General features: G+C 37.4%; 1 protein-coding gene across 1 annotated transcript in view; it reads right to left on the bottom strand.

Annotated features, from left to right (window-relative positions):
* Atac2 (Ada2a-containing complex component 2) overlaps positions 1–27,292 on the bottom strand; it is a 95,257-nt gene extending 67,965 nt beyond the window's left edge. The window contains exons 1-3 of the mRNA XM_090373682.1: positions 27,212–27,292; positions 18,152–18,266; positions 1,821–1,952 (exon numbers count right to left, since the gene is read on the bottom strand). Of these exons, the coding sequence (XP_090229808.1) occupies positions 1,821–1,952; positions 18,152–18,266; positions 27,212–27,251 (287 nt within the window). The 5' untranslated portion in view covers positions 27,252–27,292. The remainder of the gene's footprint in view (positions 1–1,820; positions 1,953–18,151; positions 18,267–27,211) is intronic.
* Between the last annotated feature and the right edge of the window lie 329 nt (positions 27,293–27,621).

Here is a 27,621-nt window from a genome sequence, read left to right as displayed (position 1 = left end):
TACTAGTGTTTATGGCCAAAATCACACCAGCCTCCGGCCCACTGCGGTTTCCCTGGTAAAGCTTATGGCCAGTATACCTCTGTCGATAAAGAAAAAAATACGAAATTGTGAAACACTTTGAGCGAAACGAAAGACCATGTGATATTGCATGTGCTACAGGCCTAAATGAGGCAATGCCGAGAATTACAAAGAATGCAGAGAAAATAAAAACAACTCAAAGTGTATTTAAAATCCATTAGATTAAGACACAAAGAATTGGAAGAGATGGAACAGCTGTCATCTGTTTGGATAGAAAATCAAACAAAAAACAACTCTGCTTACAATAGAAGCAAAAGCATTAGCAATATTTTATTACGTAATAGTCGTAATATAATGCTTACGTATTTTATTACGATAATTTATTGTGTTTGGTAATGTTTTGGTTACAAATGAGTGTTCAATCTTGGGTGGTCGGCACCTAACCCTATTTTTCCCATAGGGCCTGTTGTTTATATTGCACGATTTTGCATTGCACGAGGGTTTCTAGGAACACAACTATCGTGCTATATGAGGACTGACTGTATAGCATATTGCTTGCATGTGAAGTTGTCAAAAAGTACAATTTACCACTGACCATTCCAGGCTATATGTTAGATGATTTAAATAATTAAAGTTACATTCAATGGAAGTTTTTCAAAGCAAAGTAAATTTTTCATCTGTTTTACTTAAGTTATCTCTCTCTCTCTCTCTCTCTATATATATATATATATATATATATATATATAAAAACTAACCATTACTCTTTGAGCATTACAAAATGGTGGCAGACATTCATTGGCTATTAGCTTTATTATACACTATTAAAAATAAAAATACAATGAATGAATAATTTTTCAACTGATTTATTTAAGTTATATTCATTAATAATTAATTATTTAATCAAGTTCTTTTCACTGCACCAGGAAGTAAATTTAAATTTAACTTGCTTGTTTCGACAGAAGTGTTAACCTGAGCATTTCCCGCTATACATAAAATTGCTACTAACCAATGAATGCATACAGCCACCTTGGCAGCAGCCATTCATTGGATAGTAACTTCATTATAAGATTTGCAGTAAGCATAACAATGGGGCATGTACACTGCACATGGGCAATGCTAGTAAATATATATAAACAAAAGCATGATATCTTGAACTTCCACATGATATCTTGCATTTCAGAGAATAAATAAAATTCCATCATATGTAAGAAAAAATCTTCGTAAGTTTCAACATAAACTTTTCATGCTCTTATAGCTGGGATTGTTTAGTGTTGAGGTGACAAAAGGTCTCTAGTCTGTACAAATGTAGGAAGGGACAAACTAGTTTCTAGGAGCAGGAACCTTTTCCAGGAGCTGAGTTTCCAGGAGCAGGCTCCTGGAAACTCAGCCTGAAATTGACTAAAAAGGGTTTTCCTATAAAAAACCTTTATAGAAAAACCCTTCATCTGCAAATGATAACTGAATCTCAGACCGTTTCCATGTGGGTTACCAAGTGGAAAAACCACCATAACATCACAAAAAGTATAACTCTTCTGAAAACCAAATAAACTAGTAATGAAAAATAAGCTTAAACAACACAGATCAAACTATTGGCAACGAAATTAAGGAGGGTAGACAGCAAATGTAAATAACTTTGGATTTTTATATGAAAGACAAAATGAAGCCAACCCTGGTTTATAATAACTTCTTTAAAAGATTTCCTGTAAAAAAAATTGCCCTGAGAAATTATATTCACACAATAATGACCTTAGATCTAACACTAGCAAAAATTAGAAAGTTTCACATATATTAAAACAATTTACTTTAGTGGTCCAAAAAACATGTTCCAATGGTTATCCACAAATCTACATATGTGTTCTTTCCACCTAAAGTAGCCACATTTTCCATTGCCTTGCAACTTCAGATTAAACAATGCCAACAACAACACATGAGTCCTGAAAATATAAATAAATAATAATAATAAAAAAAAAGTCTGTAAAGTTCTTATGAATTTTTTTAAGCTAAATAGTCAAAATATTACATCAGTTTAAAGATAAAATTGCAATTGACTGTAACTGATTAGATTTTATATATTTTAATTATCAAAAAAAAAAAAAAAAACGTAAAATCACAAATGATACTGATTTCCAAAGAAGAGTGCTTGCTGCTAAATCCTCAAAAAAAAAAAAGAATGTTTACCATTTAACACAGTGTCTCAAAATGATGTACACACATTTTCGTCACAAATATTTCATCATATATTTATAGATGAACTTAAATTTTTTCATCTTCAATTAGTATGTTTCTGATAAAAGATGATGTAAGTTGCTAAAATATAAGCAGTTATTAAAACATAATGCAAAGCATAAACAAAATGGTGGCTTAACAAAAGTGGTACTGAAAATCTGAGAATGAATGCGGAATTCAAAGATGGCAGGGATGACAACAAAAATTGCATCGCAAAGAACAATTTCAAGATTTTGTTATAAATTTGAAATCTATGTTATCGTGAAATATTTATGCAATTTCTTGCACAAATATTTCTAAGAGATCCTACTCCTCAACTGGTAAAAAAAAAAAAATCCTATGGTTTTGCAGAAATCAGCATGATCACCAAGAAAATCTGTAAGGAAGGCTGCTTGTGAGACTGGAAACAGCAGAGCAAGTTGCTATACAATATCAATGAAGATGGTCTCAATTGCAGGGTTGAGTGTGAATGGTTTAAAGTGAAGATCAATGCAAGATTTTCAGACATATGCATTCGATAGGATGAGACAACTTTAAGCTTATTGGTACAATGAACCGACAACTGTGTGTACTGCTCCCCACAACAATCTAAACATTTATACAAAGAAGACAGTGAATTTACTAGGATTTACAATCTGATATATTGTCTCAACCAGAGGAATTGTTGGACTGCATTTTTTTGCCTGGATGATTACCAGTGATATGTACCTCCACATGGGCCGACCGGGCTAGCCGAGTGGGTAAAGTACCTGCCCGGCAACCCAAAGGTCGCGGGTTCGATTCCCGCCTCGGGCTTGGATCAAAGTACTGCAAAAACCTTGGGAGGTGCAATATGGCCACAGAAGCCGATGCGCCAACAACTACCAAAAACAAAAAACAAACAAAACAAACCTCCACATGTTTAATGTGAAGATACATATCACTGAAAACTCTATTGTGTATAGATAGTTACTAGTATCTACTCAAATTTTTTCACTGTCATTTATTAGCTGTATGAGGATGAAGTGGTTTACTACCGACAGGACAAAGCACTTCCTCCATCTTCACATGATTTAATCCCACTCAACTTCTACCTGAGGCTATCTGAAGGATGTAGTATACAGTAAAAAACAGCTACACTTCAACAATTAAAGGATGAAATTAAGCATGTGAAGCTATCTCAGCAGTTACACTGGAAAATATTTGTCATTCGGCTGTCTGCTGCTGTAAACACAGCCTAAAAGCAAATGGTGGACAGTTTTAACACATCTGTGTTAGTTCACCATGTACCACAAACTACTGCTTCTGAGGTTTACAATTAATTATTTCCTAAAATAGGTATACATCTTTCTGAGACATTCTCATATCTCTTCAGAGGATGATTTTCTCTTCTCATTTCTGAAGGTTAAAAGAAATAGACTTTTGTCCAACTTGATTTCAGTACCCTTCTGTTCAACCAGATTTGTCAAATGCTGACTGCCTCCTGCCAACTAACAATTAATAAAGTATCTTCCATATAAGTCTAACAAACCAGAAAAGAAAAATGGTGTTTATTAATCTGCTATACTTCTCATATTTAACTTGACTATAATATTAACTGATTAACTGAGTAATTTCAACAATATAAAATCCTTTTGCTGTTCATTAAGGACACATAAAAAAATATATAAAATTGTAGCTTTTAAGTGAATCTACTCATCCTTCATCAACAATTTCTTTGCCCAACATATCCCAAACAATTATATGAAAACTTCTAGCAGGTTCACCAGAAAAATCTGGTATGGTGTCTGTTACACTTTCCTGATCTACATAGTTCAAATTATTATTTCAGTTTTCAAATTATTAAAATATTTACAAAATGAAATAGAACTGTTTGCATATTATAACAAAGATTTACATTTCTTGACATCCTATTAAGTTTTAAACTGTGCACAAATAACTGAAAAATTCATTTTTGTTTGATATATCGGGCATGTTGTTGCTGTTACAAAACCATACGGAATCCCTCGGGTGTTTAGTTAATCCAAGACTTTCGGCATATAATCTCTCTCATTATGCTTGAGTATAACTGCAGACATATATACATTCTAACCTAAATCACATCATTTTTGCAGCATGCTTATATTTATTCACCAGGTCCCTCACATGGAGAGACTACATTATGATATTATTTGATTGGATACTATGATGCAGTCACCAAGGAACCAGATACAAAAAATAATTCTGATATCATATACTTGGGTTTCAGGAAAGCTTTTAATAATGTTGCACACACATAATAGGCTGCTGTTCAAAATGGAGCAGTGTGGCATTAAGGGCAAGTTACTGCTATGGATAAAAGGATTGAGTGGGAGAAGACAGAGCGGCTATCAATGGACACTTCTTTTCATGGAATAATGTTATTAGAGGAGTTCCCCTAGCTTTGGTGCTGGGCCCATTGTTGTTTTCTATATTTATTAATGATACTGATAAAGGCATATCAGGCTTAATGTCCAAGTCTGCAGATGATACAAAGATTGGTAGGATGGTTAACAACAGTAATGACAGTATGCTACTGCAACAGGATCTATAAAAAATTAGGCAAATGGGCTGAGAAATGGCATTTGAAGTGTGACAAATGCAAAGTACTGCATATGGATAGAAGTAACCCCAAAGTAATGTACCAACTATATGGTACTACACCCATGGTAGTGGAAAATAAAAAAGACCTGTGGGTAATTGCCTGCACTGCTCAGATATGAAGTTTTCTGAGTAGTGCAGACAGGCTGCCAGGACAGTTCATGCAGTTTTGTCAAAGATAAACAGGAATTTTGTTACTAGGAATAAGATGATTACCCGTATAAGGCAATTGTCAGGCCACACCTGAGTAATGCATACAGGTCTGGAAGCCTAATTTTAGGAAGGATATAGCTGGAATGGGCACAGAGAAGGGCAATGAGATTGGTGAGGCCTAAAATGCAGCATCTGGAGACTAGGCACCTGCGAGGTAATCTGATTAAGGTGTTAAGGCTTTGAATGAATGGAGCAAGCATAATGCTGATGTGATTCTTCCTCTTACTCAGACTATGCATATGAGAGGGCATAAATTCAACTTGAGGAAGGATGGCTGCAGAAGTTTGTCTTTAGCCAACAGGTTGTTGATTGCTGGAACAAACATCTATCTGTTGTTATGGAAGTGGATAGTTTAAATAAATGAATGAAGAACTAGATGGCTTATACAGCATCAATTTGCTTTCTTCCACCATTTGCCACTACTAATACTAATATTGTCAATTTTGGCTCCTGGCAGAGACATTCCACTACTAGACCACCTATCTTTATTACAAAAAAGTTACCCATTTCCCTAAACAACAGTCTTCCAATAACATTAAATCCCTCTGAACCAGAGCAGTCAGCACTTTACTGAAATTTTCCCTGAACAACAGTCTTCCAATAACATTAAACTGAACCAGAGCAGTCAGCACTTTACTGTCTCTGAACCAGAGCAGTCGGCACTTTAACTGCCATTTTCCAAAGCCTGAATTGAGTTGCATCACCTTGCAGGCCCACAGATCCTTGAGCAACAAATGAATCTCCAATTTTATTTTTCTAGGAAATCAACTTGTTTCTTCAGTGACTCAATTTCACCCATCAAGGCACCAAGCTTTGGCTTAAGAATATGCATCCCCATCTCTACTATACATATCTTCTCCTCCTATATCAAATTCTATGTGCCAGTACCTCTCCCACCCACCTCTTACTTTATCTAGAACACAGACCATATCAAGATGAACCTGATGTGCCTCGCTCAAATTGGAATGAGGTATAAACATATAGAAAGGATTAAAGAATGGTAAATTAGCAAAAACAGATATTTCAATCAAATAAAAAAAAAAAAAAAGGAACGTTAATTGGTATAGAGGCACCACCAAGAGGAAGATGGATTGTTGGCATTAAGCAAACATTAAAGGAAAGACAGCTTACTATAGTTATGTCTAAAGATCTAACAGGAAATAGGAAAGCATAGAGAAAAATAGTGAATGGAAGGCTGATGTTCTAGAAAGAATAGTCTGTAGTAGCGTAGTGACCTGTACACCCACTGGGTATTATTATTTTATTACTATATTTCTTCGATTCTAAGACGCACTTTTTTTCCCCTTTAAACGTCTCTAAAAACAAGGTGCGTCTTACAATCACAGTTTTTTATTTGAATTTTCCCGCACTTTGCACAGCACCCCACATTTTATTTTTACGTGGAAACCCCGCGTCCAAGTTTGACCATTATCGCATTCTCCAATTCCATTGGAGAATAAAGTGGCGTGGGTGATTTCACGTGCTTTCGAAATGTGAAGCCACCATTATTTCATTATAGTGGAGCTCACTGAGCGAAAACTAGGAAGTTTTGTTTGTATCTTCGAAAGTACATAAGAAGTGGAGTTACTGTATTTCGTTAATTTTGATCCCTTATTGCAACTTAAAATATCAAAAAGATTGCACTACAAAGCCGCATTGAAACGAAAAGTGATTGTGCATGCAAAAGAACATGAAAATAGAGCTACAGGTCGACATTTTGACATTAGTGAAGTAAACGTTTGTCATTGGAGAAAAGATTGCAATTCCATATTGTCGTGCAAAGCAACACCAAGTGCTGGGATAAGAAAGGAAGATTTCCACAAGTTGATGAAGCTATGATACGTTTTGTAACGGAGACACGCGCAAAAGGATTACCCATCACTTGACAAGCCATGCAGTTGAAAGCAGGAGAAATTGCCAAGTCCCTTGGAATAGAGAAACTAATTTTTAAAGGCAGTCGTGGCTGGTGGTGGGGCCACAGACTCATGCGTCGTAGTGGATTATCATTAAGGCACCGAACATCTATCTGTCAAAAAATTCCTGCAGACTTTCAACAGAAGCTAATTAACTTTCAGTGACAGGTGATGAAATTAAGGAAAAAAAGAAACTGAGTTTAGTCAAATTGGAAATGCTGATGAAACCCCAGTCTTCTCCGATATGCCTCAAAATTACATAGTCAATGCTAAAAGTGCTAAAGAAATCAAGAATATAAGCACGGACTATGAAAAGCAGCGTATCACTGTGATGCTATGCATCACCATACCAAAGAATGAAAATTTCCCCAAAGATGTTATTGTGCGTGCACAAAAAAATGGAAGGATGTCGGCAGAGCTTATAGAAGACTGGCTAAATGTTGTGTGGAATAGACATCCTGGAAGTCTTTGTAATCTACCTAGCATGCTAGTACTTGATGCATTTCGTGGACATTTGTCCGAACGTGTCAAAAATAAAACTGAGCAAAAACGTGGTGACTTAGTTGTGATTCCTGCAGCCACTCAACATTTCAGTCAACAAACCATTTAAGGATTACTTGAGAAAGGAATATGAATCCTGGCTGTTGACCGACAACCTTCTGCTGACACCTTCCGAAAAAATTAAGAAAGCGCCGGCATCAAAATTGGCAGAACGGGTATCAACAGCTTGGAAGTTGATCCCAGAAAGAATAGTAAAGCACTCATTTAAAAAATATTGCATCACCAATGCTCTCGATGGCTCAGAAGATGATATATTATGGAATAATGAAGATAACGACGGTTCAGAAGAATCTGACCCTGAATGTGAAGTAGACTCTGATATTGATTCAGATGCAGATATCGACAGCTCAGAAGATTTAGAGGAAAGTGATGAATAAACTACCTACTAATAAATACTGGTACTATTGTTGTTAGTAAATTGAATTCTATTATAATAAAATATTTGTTAGATTTATTTTTGTGTTTTATTTTATTTTATTTATTTTTTTCTTAGAATCAAAGCTTTTTTTCTGAAATTAAGGTACATCTCACAATCGATGCCGTCTTAGAATCGAAGAAATACGGAATTAGCCATATAGTGCAAGGAAGCCTGAGGCTTATGCTGCACAAGCCAAAATTTAAAAAAAAATTTCTGAATTACCTTGAGAGAAAGAGAGAGAGAGAGAAAACAAGAGTCAGAAGTAAAAGGGAATCACCAAGAATTAGAAGAATGATGACATCCAGCTCAGGACCCTGGGTGTGTGTGTGCCTAGCCCATGCTCACCAAATGTGAGCCCTTAGAATAATATAACAGATTTGGATGACGATGACCACTGATGATAAACAATTACAGAATACAGATCAACACATGCCACAATCATATTTTTCAAAATAGGAACCTAGCACAAAATACAAATAAAAAGAAACCACAGGGCATTAATTTTAAGCAGATACTCCTTAGATCAAAAAAATGTCCAGAAGCATATCAGCAACCTCAATAGGTAATCTGGAACCAGGTTCTCTTGTTTCAGAAATCTCTTAACATTAACTTTGGCAACAAAATTATTTTTATCTTTATACAAAAATATACTGAATATTTAAAGAGCTGACAGATTAAGTACATAAAGTAAAAGCACTCAATAATCCAGAACTTTGAATACCCAAGGGTAATTAACCATACAAGGGAAAAGAAAAACAAGCAGGTAAGACTTAAAAAAAAAAAAAAAAAAGATCACAGGCGCCAAATTTATACTTTATATTCCACTGTTACAGGAAACAATAACATCATTTGCACAAACAAAATCTTCTGAACAGCAAGAAGTAGAGCCATGCCTTTTCACGAAAATCTATGCTAGTTACTGATCTGCCAAGATGGTATTTTGACTGATTCCATCCACAATCACAAAATTTAAATGAATTTACTGCTACTGCATTATCATTTGGTGTTTCCTTAGAAGGTACTGAAGAGTGCAATGTTTTATATATGAACTATATATTCAGTTTAAGTGTGGGATGTAAATTCCACCCCACACCTAAATAAGATGCAATTGCATTCTCCAAATTCTCTGTCAAAATAGTATAAATTGTACCATGCCAAACAACATGCAATCCATCACATCACTTCCAATGGTTTTTGGATTTTTTTGTTCCACTCTGCAAGAGAAAACAACGTCTCCGGAGACATTGTTTTCTCTTGCATAATGGATTTCATGTGCAGACTGGCAAAGATCAATATCACACCTTTCAAGACTACTGGATGTTGGAGGTAACAAAGTATGCACTAGAAATTCAGTAGCTTTGAGTCATGCCCCAGCAGCTCATTCTGATGTTGGCACAATCCACAGGAAGCCACTTGGGAGTTGAGACAAGATGACAGCATCATTATCCTACCATTAGCATTAGCATTAGTAGAGGCATATGATGCAAGAAAGCAAGCTTATTCAGCATCAGCCAAAAAAAAAAAAAAAAAACCACTCCCATTTCACCCCTCCCTTCGTTCGAAATACCTGTCCAGTTGAGCTTTAAATTTGTTTAGGCTATCAACTTCAACAACAAGTGATGGAAGTCGGTTCCACCAACCAACCACCCGCTGGCCAAAGGCAAATTTCTGCACATCTATCCGACATCCGTCCTTCCTCAATTTGAATTTATGCCCTCTGAGGTGATTATTCTGAGCAAGATGAAGAATCCCATTGACATTTAGCATGCTCAAACCATTCAAAGCCTTATACACCTCTATCAGATCACCTCGCCGGTGCCTAGTCTCCAGACACTGTAATTTGCAAAACTTAAGCCTTTCTTCGTAAGAGCAACCCTTTGTTCCATTCACTAATCTTGTTGCCCTTCTCTGTACCCGTTCCAGCAGCTCTACATCCTTCTTGAAATGAGGCCTCCAGACCTGTATACAGTACTCAAGATGTGGCCTAACCATTGCCTTATACAAGGGAATAATCACCTCCTTATCCCTGCTAGAAAAATTCCTGTATATCATTGACAAGACACCATGAGCTACTCTTGCAGCTCGTCTGCACTGCTCAGAGAACTTCATATCTGCCTGCACAATTACCCCCAGGTCCTTTTCATTCTCCACCACTGTCAGTGTAGTACCGCAGAGTTGATACGTTGCTCTGGGGTTACTGTTTCCCATATGTAATACTTTACATTTGTCAATGTTAAACTTCATTTGCCACCTCTCAGCCCATCTGCTCAACCTTTCCAGATCCTGTTGCAGCAGCATAGCGTCAGTAGTGTCCTTAACAACCCTGCCAACCTTTGTATCATCTGCAAACTTGGACATTAAACTTGATATCCCATCATCAATATCATTCATAAACACCGAAAACAACAACGGACCCAACACTGAACCCTGAGGAACTCCACTAATAACATTAGTCCACGTTGAGCAGTGTCCATTGATTACCACTCTCTGTCTTCTGCCACTCAACCATCCCCTTATCCGTAGCAGCAATTTGCCTCCAATGCCACACTGTTCCAATTTGTGCAGCAGTCTTCCATGTGCAACAGTATCAAAAGCCTTTCTAAGATCCAAATATATAATATCAAAGTTATTCCCTGCATCCAGTTCTTTTGTGACTACATCATAGTATCCAATCAAATTGGTCAGGCAAGACCTGCCCTTAACAAAACCGTGCAGCGTCTGAGCTATAACTGAATTCTTGTCTAGATGATCCTGCAGTGCTTCTTTAACCAGTGCCTCCATTAATTTACCTGGAACAGAAGTTAAACTCACAGGTCTATAATTACTTGTGTCAGCCTTTGATCCTCCTTTGTGAATTGGGGTTACATTTGCACATCTCCAGTCTATGGATAACTCCCCTGAGTCCAAACGAGCTCTCATAATTATGGCTAGGGGTTTGCTTACTTCCTTTGCTGCCTCCTTTAATATAACTGGATAGATCCCATCCACCCCCAGGTGCCTTTTTTATGTTTATCCTCAACAATCTCTCCTCCACTTTCCTCTCAGTTATTACAAAATCATCCAGCTCACTGCCAATGTTTACTTTACCCACATCATTCTCCTTCCTGAATAACTCCTCATGCGTGAATGTAGATGCAAAATACTCGTTTAGATTGTTAGCCAACTGAGCAGGATCCTCAACTGTTGAACCATCAATATCCAGTGGACCAATCTGATTCATCCCTTTCCTACTCGAGTTTAAATATGTAAAGAACTCTTTTCTGTTTTTCTTTGCATCCTTTGCCAAGGATTTTTCGTAGTCTGCCTTTGCCTGCCTAATCTCCTTTGTGACTTGGTTACAGACCAACTTATATCTACCATAGGCTTCCATGTCACCCATTAATTTGTATGTATCCCATGCATTTTTCTTCTCTGCCATATGTCTCATTAGTTCATCTGACAACCATTTAGGCCTAAACCTTGAACAATATTTCTTAGTTGGTATGTAAAGCCTGGTAGCCACCAAGATTAGTTCCTTGAATGCTTCCCATTTTGAGTTTGCTGTTGGTAACATCATCAGTTGGTCCCACTGTATAGAATTTAAATACTGTCTCAGACCATCATAGTCGCCTTTACGAAAACAAAAACCCTTCCCTTTACCTCTGATGGTAGTTACCTCCTTGAGTAAATCCCACTTCAACACACTGCGATCACTGCCACCTAGTGGTTCATTTATCTGCAGATTCTTAGAATGAAGAATCACTACTGATAATCAGATCAAGAGTATTGCTCCCTCTTGTTGCCTCACGAACATGCTGATGTAGAAAACAATCATCCAATAAATTCACAAAAGCCTTGCTAGTGTGCGAGTGACCAACCCACAAATTCCAGTCAATATCTGGGAAATTAAAATCCCCCATTATAAGACTCTCTGATTTACTGGCCCACTCTATTTCCCTGTACAATATCTTATTATACTCATCAGAGTCATTAGGCCTATAGCACACTCCTACTCTCAATTTTGATTTCCCTATGCTTATGTCACACCAAACTGACTCGACACTGCCCTGTCCATCGATGTCGACTGGCTTCACTTCCTTGGACTTTATGTGTTTCTTAATTAATAGCATAACCCCTCCTCCCCTCCTGTCCTGTCTATCCTTTCTATACACATTGTATTCCCCAAATTCCAGTTCCGCATTACTTATATCTGTGTGACACCACGTCTCTGATATCCCAACAATATCTGCCTTTGATGTTTTGAGCAATACCTCAAATTCATCAAATTTATTTACCAAACTCCTAGCATTGGTGTACACGCAGGTATACATGCACCTGTTTCTATTCTTAGCTACCCTAACACAACCCATGTGTTTACTTGTACCGCAATGACTACCAGCAGTCTCTGAAATATCCTGCATCTTGTTTTTCAGGCTTCTGCTCATTTCAATAGAAGCAGTGCAAGAATCACTTCCACCTCTGCCAGTGGCTACTGTTAATCTATTAGTCCTTGTATCCCCCCCAACTAGCAGTTTTCCGACCCACCTAACACTGCCTCGACAGCATCAGCAAAAATTCTTGCACCCTTTCTATTTAAGTGTATCCCATCCCTGTAGAAGCAATCTCTCCTGTTAACAAGTACAGTCCAGGCTGAAAAAAATTCTACCCCTTGAGCCTTGCACAATCCCTCCAGGGCCGAATTGATCGACAAGGCTCTCATCATATACTCCCTCCTATCGTGTCTGGGCAGAATTGCAGACACTTTCAAATTCAACCCTAATTCACAGCTTTTTTTCAACAGTGACCTGTACTTGCTAAGTAATTCCGCCGGTCTTCTACTCTTAATATCATTAGTGCCAACGTGTACAACTATATCACCTTTTGTGCCCTTAAAAGATGATATCCGCTCTACAACGTCATCAACCTTTGCCCCTGGCAGACATACCCTGGTCCTATTCCACCTATCCTTTTTACAAAGCATGTTCCCCGTTTCCCTGACAATAGAGTCACCAACAACTACTAGTTCCTGTGGGACCAGCGCATTCTGCCTAGGGGGCTGCCTCTGTGTTGCCTGATGGACAAGTGCAAGCTCTGGCGTTGATGTGGGCAGCTGAGAGCTTGATGGGCCCCTCAATTTATTTCCTTCGAGGGTATCCACCCTGTCCTTCAAGCTCTCATAAAGGCCCATAACAACGCTGAGTTGTCGCCTGATTTCCTTGCACTCCTTACATCGTGCACACACAAAGACATCCCCCTTGGCAGTATCATGTCCCGTACCCGACTGCTCCGCAAACATCAAGCAAACAGTGCATTTTAAAAGACTGTGATTCAGAGGGCAACTGCCCCCCTCAGTTCTCCCCTGAACCACAGCACTCCCATTAGCTTGAGCCTTTTGCTTTGCTGCTCTGGTCAGAGTCATGATTCCGATTTAATTCAATAAAATTTCAAAACAAAAATTAAATCCTTAAGTTATATCCCAAACAGTTATGTTATATTTTTTTTTTTTGGTATCTAGTGTTTTCTACGAGTTCCCTTTATACAACTTCCGTATCACGTGTACCACTATAGTTATGTATTAATTATTTGTTACGATTAAGTCGTTATATATATATATATAGAGTTAAAAATACAATTTAACTGACAATAAAGTTTATCAAGATTAATAGATTTACTGATTAATTGACAGTATTATATTATGCACTATACTACACTAAGCTTATGCTATCGTGTAAAAATGGCTGGAATTCACGAACGGTACTTCTACGGACTCGTAAGTATTGATTAGCTTCCAAATCTCGCTATCTCAATTTAGAATAAACTAAGGATCCTGACTAGGTCTATAATCTACTTATAGAAGATAATTTGATATAACAATTGGTTAATAAATCGACTAAATTTGGTTAAAAAAAGACCTCTCGTTCAATTTGTGACACGTGGATTTGATACCGTTACCGATACTAAGTAATACCTACAAAATCTCTGTCTAAGTTAAACTTTAAACTAAGTATCGTAACTAGGAATATAAAGCTACTCTAGAAAATAAGTTAATATGACAATTTAAACTAATAAATCAGAAAATAAATCAGGAAAAACTTCTCTGTTCGAAGAGCTTCAAGGAGCTACGTCCGCACAGGCTAACCTCGCACCCAGACTTGACAAACAGTGGTTAATTGTGATCCTCAATAAAATGAAGTATCACTGCAAACGCTTGAAACTGCTAAAGAACAAGAGAACTTATAACTTGCATAAAGCCCTTGGTGAGATTAGAAGGTTGGCTGGATGCCGAGAAAATTTCCAAGAACACTTATTAGACATTGTGTACCACTGGTTTCTTGCTTAGGATTTATGGTCTAACAAAAGTTCACAATACAGGGATTCTAGTTTGACCTACTGTGTCATTTGTAGGCAGCCCTACTTATGCATTCTCCAAATACTTGGCCAAGCTAATATCTCCTATTGTAGGGAAAGCCAAATTTACCATTTAGGACAATAAAGACCATAAATTTTGTTCACACCCAGATATTTGAGGACTGTGTGGTAATGATATAAGCTATATAAGCTAGTCCATAATCAGGTCACAAAGGAGGTTAGGCAGACGAAGGCAGATTACGAGAAATCTTTGGCAAAAGATGCTAAGAAAAAAAACAAGGATTTCTTTACTTATATAAACTCTAAAAGGAAGGAGATGAATCTGATTGGTCCACTTGATATCGATGGTTCGGCTGTTGATGATTCTGCTCAGATAGCAAACAAACTGAATGAGTATTCTGCATCTACATTCACACATGAGGAGTTATTAAGGTTTGAAAAGAAAATAGCAGAAGGTTATCAAATTGTAGCAGGGTGCTTAATGATTTTGTAATAACTGAGAGCAAAGTGGAGGAGAAATTGTTGAAGTTAAACATAAGAAAGGCACCTGGGGTGGATGGGATCTATCCAGTTATATTAAAGGAGGCGGCAAAGCAACTAAGCAAACCCTTAGCCATAATTATGAGAGCATCCTTGGACTCAGGGGAGGTCCCCACAGACTGGAGATGTGCAAATGTATCCCCAATTCACAAAGGCGGATCAAAGGGTGACACGAGTAGTTACACACCAGTTAGTTTAACTTCTGTTCCAGGTAAAATAATGGAGTCACTGGTTAAAGATGTATTGCAGAATCATCTAGACAAGACTGCAGCAATAATTCAGACACAGCATGGGTTTGTTAAAGGAAAGTCTTGTCTGACAAATTTGATAGGATATTATGATGTGGTTACAAAGGAACTGGATGTAAAAAACAATTTTGATATCATATATTTGGATTTCAGGAAAGCTTTTGACACTGTTGAGCATGGAAGACTATTGTACAACTTGGAGCAGAATGGTATTAAGGGTAAGTTGCTAAAAGGGATAAAAGGATGGTTGAGGGGGAGAAGACAGAGGGTGGTAATCAATGGGTGCTGCTCTTCATGGACTAATGTTATTAGTGGAGTCCCACAGGGTTCGGTGTTGGGTCCTCTGTTGTTTTGTATATTTATCAATGATATTGATGAAGGTATGTTAGGCTTAGTGTCGAAGTTTGCAGATGATACAAAGGTTGGCAGGGTTGTTAATGACAGTAATGGCAATGTGCTACTGCAACAGGATCTAGATAATTTGGGCAGATGGGCTAAGAAGTGGCAACTGAAGTTTAACCTTGACAAATGCAAAGTACTACATATGGGTAGAAGTAATCCCAGAGAAACGTACCAACTGTGTGGTACTACACTCAAGGTAGTAGAAAATGAAAAAGACTTGGGAGTAATTGTGCAGTCAGATATGAAGTTTTCTGAGCAATGCAGACAGGCTGCCAGGGCAGGTCATGGGGTTTTTTGTCAATATTATATAGGAATTTTGCTAGCAGGGAAAAGGAGGTGATTGTCCCTCTGTATAAGGCAATGGTCAGGCCACGCCTTGAGTACTGCGTACAGGTCTAGAGGCCTCATTTTAGGAAGGATGTAGATTTGCTTGAGCGTGTACAGAGAAGGGCAACAAGATTGGTGAGGGGAATGAAGGGACCCTCTTACCAAGAGAAGCTTACGTTCTGCAAATTGCAGTGGCTGGAGACTAGGCACCTGCACGGTGATCTGATTGAGGTGTATAAGGCCTTGAATGGGTTCAGCACGCTGAATTCTGATGGGATCCTTCCACTTGTTCAGATTACGAACCTAAGGGGGCATAAATTCAAATTAAGAAAAGACAGATGTAGAATAGATGTGCGGAAATTTGCCTTTAGCCAGCGGGTGGTTAATTGTTGGAACAAATTTCCATCTGTTGTTGTGGAAGTTGATAGGTTAAATAAATTTAAGGAGGAACTGGACAGGCATTTGGAGGGAATGGTGTGATTTTTTTTTTTTTTTGGCTGATGCTGCATAAGCTCATACACTTGCTTTGCAAGTGTATGAGCTTATGCAGATGCAAGTAAGAGATGCAAGTACTACTACTGCATTCTTTGATGTGATGTCCCTCCTTACATGCATTCTGAGGCGCCTCCGTAGCCAGATGGGCAGGAGCAGCAGTGCATAGCACACGCTTCTTGATTAGACCAGGGTTCGAGCCTGTGCCTACCAAATACGGAGGATGCAGAAAGGTCAGGGAATGACCACCGCATATCTCCGGAGCAATATGGCCTTAGTTGCTAATGTTCCTAAAAAAAAAAATAACAAATAACAACAACGTGCATTCTCAATGAACAGGGAGGTGAGGCATGTGCGTATAGCATTGGATGGGGGAATGCTATGCAGAAGACAGGATCACTTTGAGTGTGGAGACTCACTCACACACTCACTCACTCACTCACTCTCACTCTCTCTCTCTCTCTCTCTCTCTCTCCAAAATTTAAATTTTCCTTTGGGAAATTGGTTTCCCCTCCTCACATGTGCATGGAAGAAGTCCTCAATTTTCTTAATGGATTTTCTTCCTTCCTTCCTTTGGAGGTAGGGCATACTTGCGCTTGATGTGTTTGTTTGTAGAGATGTCCCTAGGGTGAAGAAAAAGGTTTATAAGAAACTTAAATGTTGGGGGAAACAGACACACACACATGCTGCATTATGGCATAAGCCAAAGTAGCACCTCCAGATTAGACATGTCACAGTATATCACCAAAAGCATAGCTACCCCCAGAAGATTTTGGACAAGTATATTTGGGGGGGGGAGAAGCATTTACATCCACTGCCATTACACACATTCCTTACATCTGGGCTTAACAGAAAATATCTTGAAGAAATTATGGCATTCAATATGCTATGTGCAGCTGCTGGCACAAAGGATGCATATAGTTGTCAAGAGTAAAGGACCTTGTACCTACTGAGGATATAAGTGGGCTATACACATAATCAAATGTCTGGATTGTGGGGAACATTTTCTAGAGGAGTCAGTGGATAAGTTTAAAAATGCACTGAGAGTGGCAGAGTTGGCCGATTACAGGAAATCTACTATCGCTAAGCACTTTTGGTGCAATTATCATTGATCATTCGCATAGATACTAGCAAAGGAGGTGGCTCGACAGTTTATGGATTCGTTCTTTGTAGGATTGCACCAAGTGCAATCCTAAAAACTGTCTTGTTTTAAACAGATTGCTCTTTCAATCTGTTTAAAATAGATGGTTTACACTATTCAGATATTAAGAGTTGAGCCTTATATGTTAGGTTCCAAATATACTGGATGTCTTGCTTTATTTTAACCAATGTTACCATGAATTTTTAACCTTTGATTTAAAATAATAATAATAATAAAAGATCTGATCACAGTTCCTTTTGGTATGAAGTAGTTTAATTACACATACTCTTCATAAAAAATCAGTAAATTATTCAGTGGCCTCAAATTAATAATTTATTTAATAGGAATATTACATTTGTAATGAGTGGTATGAATATGAATGTCACTACTAACTTGTTTTTATATACATTCATCATAAAGGAGAAATAAGTAGGAAACTAATAAGTTCCCCAGTATGCAAAACTTATGAGGTCTTCTGGAATAATTAATTTTTTGTTGGTTATTCACTTTAAATGATTGACCATAGTAAACAGAATGATATGGAAGTCTCATGTATGGTCATCATCTTAGATATGTTATAGTTACCACTAAAAACTTTTTAACACCTTAACGATAGTTTTTAATAAAATGGAAAATCATCCATTTTATTTTTAAGCAAACAGGGAGCCCTGTTCATTAAGTTCTGATTAATCATAATTTATCTTACCACTTCAGTTTCATCCTTTCACAGACTTCATTTCCATCAGATGAGCATGGCTCACAGGTAAATCTAAAGTATACGTCACCTACCAAACTGCTTGGTCGACCTGATTTCAAACAACCTGAAAAATGAGCAAAAAAAAAAAAAAAAGAATAGAATTTAAAATAAAACAACAGTAGTCCAAACGGCAATTACTATAAATAAATTATAAAAATTTAATAATATAAATTTTCGTTTTATACTACAGGTTAGCCACATATGATCAAAGGAGTTTACAAGATAAAAAATACAACGATACAGTATTTAGAGGTCACATGAGTTCAAACCACAGTCAAACTCAAACATGTATTACTGCAGCTCGCACTGACTGCACAGTTATCTGTTTTAAACAGATTGCTATTTCAATCTGTTTAAAATAGACTAACCTGAATTTATCTCACCACATAGCTACACCAGGCCTTATACTTTCTTCATACTTTTGATAATAATTTTGATGGATTTTCTGCACAATACTTCAAATTATATACCCACCATATAATTATATTATGTTTTTTTTTTTAAGTTCATAAAGTCTTTTAATTAAATGTACACTATTCAGATATGGTACATTCAAAAAGTTCTCCTCCATGGGTACTCGTGGCCTCATGTCATTTGAAGTGCCAAACAACAAAGCTGTATCATATTTCTCTTAAAAGAAGTGCTGTTTATATATATATAGTGCAATTATACAGCAACTTTTGCATTAGTAGAGGCATATGATGCAAGAAAGCAAGCTTATGCAGCATCAGCCAAAAAAAACCTTCCCACTTCTCACCCATCCATTGCTACAAAAGTTTGTACAGTTCTTCCTTGAATTTATTTAAGCTATCAACTTCTACAACAGATGGAAGGTTTGTTCCAGCAATCAACTACCTGCTAACTAAAGGCAAATTTCCGCATATCTATTCTACAACTGTCTTTCCTGAATTTGAGTTTATGCCCACTGAGGATCGTAATCTCAGCAAGAGGAAGAATCCAGTGGTGGATTTACATATGGGCTCAGCAGGCTGCAGTCCAGGGCCTCATAATCTATGGGGGGGGGGGGGTATCGGCCTCCTGCCAAAAAAATTTTTCGAAATTTAGCATTAATTTTATTTAATTTGTAATGATAAAAATCAGGGATGTACATAGGCCAAAATAATGTGTAAGCACAAATCCAAAATTCAGGAACACATTGATGAGAGTCATACTCAAGCCTTGAATCCTTGATTTTACTATCTAGGCCCAGTTGCTTAGTAACATTAAACACGTGACGTATGAGTCTATGACTGTATAACAGTTACACAAGTGCATATTTACTGTTTAGTAAAGTTCGTGGAGGCTTTAAAGCTACTCAGAATCAAATGATAAAGTCAGCTATGAAGCAATACAAGTGTTCAGATCACTGTTCATTATTATAGCATGCGTTTTGAGAACGAGTGAGGATTCTTTTATATCATTGTGAATCACAATAATATTTAATTTTGTCCTTTTGTGAAAATAATAATGAGTAAGCAATATGAAAGTGGTGCTAGTAAAAGAAAGCAACAAAAAGAACAGAAGGAAATACTCAAGCGTTTAAAGCCAATCGCGTCATATAGCTTTGTACAGCAGGCAGGAACAGCCCAACATAATCCCTCAGATACAGAACATTCGTGTTTACAAACAGAAGAAAATCAAGTAGACTACTGAAGAACAACCAGTTTATATACAGAACACAGCCTCCCAAGAACTTCAAGGAGAACTGTTGTCAGTAACTACAAGTACAGAAACTTCTGGAGAAAGTGACAATGAAGTGAGAGGACCTACAGTCAAAGAATTAACACAAGGCCCTGAAAAAACATGCCATGAGACAGTTACACCAAAAGAAGCAGTTCAAGCTCATTACCATCTTAAAGACGTGGAAAACAAAGCAAATGATCTCAGCGAAAACCCTAACATTGCAGACACAAAAACACCAACTGTTCATGCTACTAGTGATTTCAGAGACAATAATGACTTAGGTTTATGGACCACACTGAATAACGAGAAAATATCATTCTGGATTGAGAAAGGTCCATCGGAATGTAAGCACCGGAATGGACCTTTTACCAATTTGAAGCGAAAATACAAAACCCAAGCCTGGTTCTGCTCAAAGAATTTATTCCATTCCACTAAAGTAAATGGAGAAACCTACCCTCAAGAATGGCTAGTGTATTCTCCCACAAAAGGAAAAGTCCACTGTTTTGTGTGCAAACTTTTCTCTAACCAAACTACCTCAACTACAGCTTTAGCTTCTACTGGATTCGATGATTGGCATCACACTTATCTTGTTCAAACCCATGGAAACTCTAAAAATCATACAAACTCTATGCTAGCATACTTAACAAGAAAGCGTGGTCAAACGCTCACATCAAAACTCGAAGAGCAAATCAAAGCAGAGCAGGATTACTGGAGACACGTACTTCAGACACGTACTAAAGGGAAATCACTGCAATAGCTTGCAGTGATTTCCCTTTTGGCAGAACGTGGCTTGGCATTTAGGGAAGATGATGAAACATTTGGTTCACCAAACAATGGTAACTTTCTTGGATTGCTTGAATTAATTGCAAAAATGTGATCCCTTCCTGAGTGCTCACTCAAATCAGTATGGAGGTTGTTGTTATTTGGTTTTTTAGGAGCATTAGCAACTAAGGCCATATTGCTCTGGGGATATGTGGTGGTCATTCCCTGACCTTTCAGCATCCTCCGTATCTGGTGGTCACGGGCTCGAACTCCGTTCTAATCAAGAAGCGTGTGCTACGAACTGCTGCTCCTGCCCACCTGGCTACGGAGGCGCCCCCAGTATGGAGGTAAAGGCTCTGGTCAGCCATCGTACTTATCCAAAACCATATGTGAAGAGGTTATCCAGTTGATTATTATTATTAGCCATATGTGCAAGGAAGCCTGAGGCTTATGCTGCACCAGCCAAAAAAAAATTCCCAAGTTACCCTGAGAGAGAGAGAAAGAGTCAGAAGTAGAAAGGAATCACCAAGAAAGAGAAGAATGATGATATCCAGCTAAGGAACCTGGGTGTGCCAAGCCCAACTTACCAGATGTGAGCCCCTGGTGTTAATGGCTAATAAAGTTCGAGAATCAATACTGAGCGACATCAAACGAGCAGAGTTATTTTAGTAAATCAGTCAATTCAACCCCTGATATTTCCCATGTTGATCAACTTACTGTCATTGTTAGATCTATTTCTCTTAGCGATGGATTACCAGTTGAATGCTTTCTGGGTTTTTTTGAACTGAAAAATCACACTGGTGAAAGTATGGCTGAGCCGATACTGAACTACTTCAGTGAACTTGAAATTGATTTCAGTAAATGTAGAGGACAATCATACGACAATGCAGCCAATATGGCTTGTGGTTGTTGTTTGGTTTTTAGGAGCATTAGCAACTTAAGGCCATATTGCTCCGGGATATGCGGTGGTCATTCTCTGACCTTTCCACATCCTCCGTATTTGGTGGTGACAGGCTCGAACCCTGGTCTAATCAAGAAGCGTGTGCTACGCACTGTTGCTCCTTCCCACCTGGCTACGGAGGTGCCCCCAATATGGCTGGAAAGTATAACAGCGTTCAACAAACAATTCTGGAAAGAAACAAGTTTGCAAAGTTTATTCTATGCACTGGACATTCCCTAAATCTAGATGGATGAACTGCAGTTGACTCGTGCCTGGATGCAGTGAATTTTTTTGGCACAATAAATGAGCTTTATTGTTTTTTCTCAGCTTCTACAAAAAGATGGGCAGTGCTAAAAAATTTATTGCCTCCTGAGTCAAAAGTTCCTAAACATTTATCAGACACAAGATGGGAGGCTCATGCCAAAGCTACTGCAGCTATTAGCAAAAGTTATGCTAACATTGTTGAAGCCCTCAGTCATTTACTGTGATGAAACTGAAAAAAGAGATACTAGATGACAGGCTGAAAATGGAAGAATTTGAATTCATTTTCATGCTTCACCTTTGGACATATTTGCTAGATCAATTTCATAAAGTTAACAAGGCACTCCAAATTTTGCAAATTTCATTGAGCACATGTGCAAATATTTACAACTCACATTACAGTTTGTATCAAATACTCGGGCTAATTTTGATGAACCTGAACAGCAAGCAAAATTTACTCTACCAGATATAGAGTACAAAACTGTCAAAAGAAGGCAGAGAGTACAAAAAAAACAAAACAATGATGGGATAGCACCAGAAGCCTTAGACGAACTTTCTCCAAGGGACAAGTTTAGGGTAAATTCATTTATCCCTGTCATGGATGCTATTGAAGCCAACCTAGACAGAAGTGCAACAAGTGTATAGGAGTGCAGCTGGCAATTTTTAATTTTTGGTGAACCTGCAAGAAACCAAGGAACAGATTCACAATGGCGTCGAGATGTTGATGCAAGAGTATCCAAAGGATGTGTTGACCTTAGTCTAGTCAATGAACTCTTGCACTTCCACCTGTACGTAAAACAAGCTCACCCTGAAAAAGAAATTTTCAGCCATCAAGATATGTATCAAATAATATTCCAGGAGAAAATCTGGACAGCTTTTCCAAATGTGGAAACAATTTTCAGATTGTTCCTGTGTTTAATGGTTACTAACTGAACTGCTGAAAGATCATTTTTTAGACTAAAAAGGATAAAGAATGATCTACGGTCAACAATGTCCAAAGATCGGTTTTCTGATCTAAGCATTCTCTGCATAGAAAATGATAAACTGCGACTTACTGATAAGTTTGCATCCAAAAAAGCTCGAAAGAAAGTTTTCTGACTTTGTATATAGTGTAATGTTATAACATAGCTAAGATTCCCCTATGAATGTTCTGTGTAAACGTCTTTATTAATTCCATACTTTTGTAAACTTATTAAAGGTTATAATTTTATAAACAATCTTTTAATCAGTGCTAAAATTTCAGCAGTGTTCTACTTTCATTGAGTAAATAAAGAATAGAACAAGGTTTTGTTTCTCATGATCAGATGCTATTAATTTTGGGCCTCCCAAGGTCTCCTAGCCCAGGGCCTCCAGTTGCTTTAATCCGGGACTGGAAGAATCCCATCAGCATTGAGCCTGCTCAAACCATTCAAGGCCTTATGCACCTTAGTCAGATCACCTCACAGGTGCCTAGTCTCCAGACTGCAATTTGCAGAACTTAAGCCTTTCTTGGTAAGAGCACCCCTTTATTCCCCTCAACAATTATGTTGCCCTTCTCTGTACTCGTTCTAGCAACTATATCCATCCTAAAATGAAGCCTCCAGACCTGTACACAGTAGTCAAGGTGTGGCCTGACCATTGCCTTATACAAAAGAATAATCACCTCCTTATCCCTGCTAGCAAAATTCCTGTTTATCATTGACAAGACCCCATGACTTGCTCTGGCAGCCTGTCTGCACTGATCAGAAAACATCATATCTGACTGCACAATTACCCCCAGGTCTTTTTCATTCTCCACTACCCTGAGTGTAGTACCACCCAATTGGTACATTTATTTTGGCTTACTGCTACCCATATGCAGCACTTTACATTTGCCAATGTTAAATTTCAGTTGCCACTTCTCAGGCCATCTACTCAAATTTTCTAAATTATGTTGCAGTAGCAAACTGTCATTAACAACCCTGCCAACCTTTGTGTCATCTGCAAACTTACGACATTAAGCCTGATATACCTTCATCAATATCATTGATAAATAAACAAAACAACAATGGGCCCAACACTGAACCCTAGGGGATTTCACTAATAACTCTGGTCCACAAATAGCAGTGTCCATTGATTACCATTCTCTGTTTTCTCCCACTCAACCATCCTTTTATCCATTGTAGCAACTTGCTCTTAATGCCATACTACTCCAATTTGTACAGTAGTCTTCGATGTGCAACAATATCAAAAGCTTTCCTGAAATCCAAGTATATATCAAAATTATTTTTTGCATCCAGTTCCTTTGTGACCACATCATAGTATCCAATCAAATTTGTCAAACAAGACTTCCCCTTAACAAGCCCATGCTGCATCTGAATTATTACTGCAGCCCTGTCTAGATGATCCTGCAATGCTTCTTTAACCAGTAACTCCATTATTTTCCCCGGAACAGAAGTTAAACTAACAGGTCTATAATTACTCATGTCACCCTTTGATCCCTTTTGCAATAACCTCACAAACTGAATGATCAATGCCATTGTGAAGACTGTCCTTTCCAGTGAAAACTCTTATTTACAAACATCTCATTTTAAATAGCAATGTATGTCCTATTTTTATCTGGCTAGATTAATTTTTATTTAAACTAATAACTTACTTATAAATACTTAGACTAATTTTTAAAAAAGCTTTTAAAAAGCTTTTTTAAATGACTTATATGTTTGCATTAAGTTTTTCTGTTTTTTTAAAAAAATACAAAAATATAAATATTTCTATGACACAGGAATCTCCCCTAAGTCTAATGACATCCTTGTAACTAACTGTAATGGTTCAACACTCTCTCTTGCCACCTCACTCAAAATTGGGTATATACCATCATCCTGTGGGCTTTATTTGCCTTTAGGCTTAAATTTTTCCTTTATGGCAAAATCTTCTGTAATTTCAATATTGCTAATTACATACTGCTCAGCTTCACTCACAGTTTCTCCTCACTGTGAAGGGACTTTCATCTCTATGAGGGAGAGGAGATTCAAAAAAGATCTGCATTCACCTAGAAGTGGTTGTGATCAAAAGATGAAATTTTTTTTTGTTTGATACCTTGAAGTCTCTATAGCAACCACACAAATTTTGGTTCTGATCTGATAACCCATTTTTTTAAATTTGCAGCACTGAATGAAGTGTCATAATGGATAAAGTGAAACAGATCACTAATTCAGTTTCTCTTTCTGCAAGGGAAAACACACAACAATCCAAGAAGAAATAGTAGTAGTAGTAGTAGTGGCATGCGATGCAAGAAAGCAAGTGTATGAGCTTATGCAGCATCAGCTAACTGTAAACATGTAACTACCTGTTTACACTTTTCAGAAAACTTCATGTCCGCCCATTTTATAACCCCCAGATTCCTTTCTTCCTCTACTATTTTTAATTCAACCCCACTTGGTGGGATTGAATTAAAAACAAATCTATTTTGGGTTTGCTATTCCTCAAGTTAAGACCTTGCATCCATCACTATGATCCCAAAACTAAAAAAATGTCAAAACAATGGAAGCATGCAGAATCACCACCCACCAAAAAGACAACGATGCAACCAAGCGTTGGCAAGGTGATGCTGTTTTTTTTTTTTTGGGACCAATATGGTGTAATACTAACGGATTACCTTCAAAAGGGCTGTACTGCAATGGCGAAACATTATTCCAACCTCCTCATAAAGTTACATGCTGCTATAAAAGAAAAAAAGACAAGGAAAGACATCTTTTTTCTAATCATCATGTAGCAATAAAAAAATCAACACTATTCTGATCAGGATTGGAGTGAGAGATATAGCCTCTTTAGTCCCCCAACTGGGACCATCCTGCTTCTGATACTTTCACTATCTTGTAGGTCTCTATATTATGTCTCTACCACCTGTTTTCTGATCTATTAACCCTGCCAACACCCTATTCATCCATTTCAGCATCCTCCTCATGCTATATATTTTTGGCGTGTCTTTATGTGTGCGGGCATGCACATCCATGGCTTCTGTGATAAATGTTTAAAGGTATTCCATAATTTCCCCATATTCTACCTTCTGCTATCTGCCCAGTTAAATATTAATAGAAAGAAACAAAGTACATCATGATAAGTAGGCAATAATTTATTACTACTGCCAGTTTTAGAAATAATTGCATATTTCCATTTTATGAATGATTATCCCTCTATGGATAGATGTATAATCATGTCTGAAACTGTCAATGATAATATGTTGTTAGTTATATTATTGTGTAATTGCAACAGTGTGTAATCTATGTTTCTAATTCTAGGTTAATGCTTAGTTAGTATTATGTAACATCCCAGAACAGTTATATCTGCCTAGATTTAACTGTTCTGGGATGATTAACTGATCTAGAGGCGATGTAGATCCTACACTGTTATAATCAGCCTTCTGAAATTAAAACTTGTGTCTTTGCCTTTAACGACTGCTATCGCTTTCTCTTTTCAAAAATGTGTGAATGAAAAGAACAAATATGCAGGAATTACAATCTATTCATATAATGCACTGGAACAGACAGGTTTTTTTTTTTTTTTTTTAGAATCACAAAAGTACACAATGCTTACTGGGATGACCTTATGTCCTTTCCTTTCCAGTCACTAAATCTGTGACAACTGAAAAATAAATGGTGGTTGTTGGGTTTCAGACACATCAGTAACTTCGACCACACCTAGCTGTGTGTATTATGTCTGTACAAGAGCGTGTTCATGGGCTGATTTGCATGCTGCGCCAACTGAAAATCCACAAATAACTCAGGAAAACCCTACTCGCTCTGCCTAAAATTGGCTTACAGTCCTAACTGAAGAAGCTTTTAGAAATTCCACAAGTCTATGATGGTCCAAGCCAGACCTCCAAACTGGCAACAAGTGGAGAAACATCTATATGTCTCAGAGGACAAGATAAATGGTAGAATACAATACTTTTTTTTTAGGAATCGTTTTCACATTTCATAAGTCATTAGAAAAAATTAAATAAAATATTTCAATGGAGCTGTGTTATGTGAGTTGTTTGTTGGTAACTCTCTTTCCATTGTTCTATTTAATAATTATTTACTCTGTCATTATTTCATGCTAAGGGATCAGAAAAGCTACTGGGGGCGCTGAAGTGAGGTAGTTCTTCCCCTGAGTATCTCCTGTATCAGCGTTGTCCAAACCAAATCTACATAACTCAGACCACACGTAAACCTATACTATAAGAAACATTCAGTGAATATTTTTAATAGTATTTAGATTAACGAGTGGTCTGAGTTATATGGATTTGGTTAAGATAATACTGATAACACTCAAGGAAAAAACTGCCTCACTTCAGCCCAAATCCCCTTTACAAAAAAAAAAAAAAAGTCCTGACTGCAAAGCTTCGTTTTGATGAAAAGTCTTACCTGGATGAAAGAGCTTCTTGCAATTCTGGCACTGTAGCATGTGCCGCTCAGTTTCATACACGCCGCAATAGCAATGCAATTTTGATGAATTATTATCCTCCATCACTAAGAATGAACACCATCTTCCCTTTAACAAAAAATTATAAACATTTCTATAACAAATTTATTATTACTAACAATAATTATAACGGAAAAACACACGCGTAACTTGACTACATCAACATATTGTTTTCTTTACCCACGTGCTTGGAAACCACTAGGTGGCGATATTAGCGAATTTGAAGTAACATTAAAACATTAATATTTAAACAAAAACAAACTTCTTATTAATCCTATGTAGTCACCCTTTTCTGTACTTATGAATATGAATTTTAATCATGGCATACATCGATATATAATACATTCAGAAA

This window comes from Mastigoproctus giganteus, chromosome 5 (assembly GCF_048544385.1).
Source record: "Mastigoproctus giganteus isolate SK-2022 chromosome 5, ASM4854438v1, whole genome shotgun sequence".
In the NCBI taxonomy this organism is placed as follows: Eukaryota; Metazoa; Arthropoda; class Arachnida; order Uropygi; family Thelyphonidae; genus Mastigoproctus; species Mastigoproctus giganteus.
The sequence above is the reverse complement of the archived record's forward strand: the minus strand, read 5'-3'. Positions and strand labels throughout refer to the sequence as shown.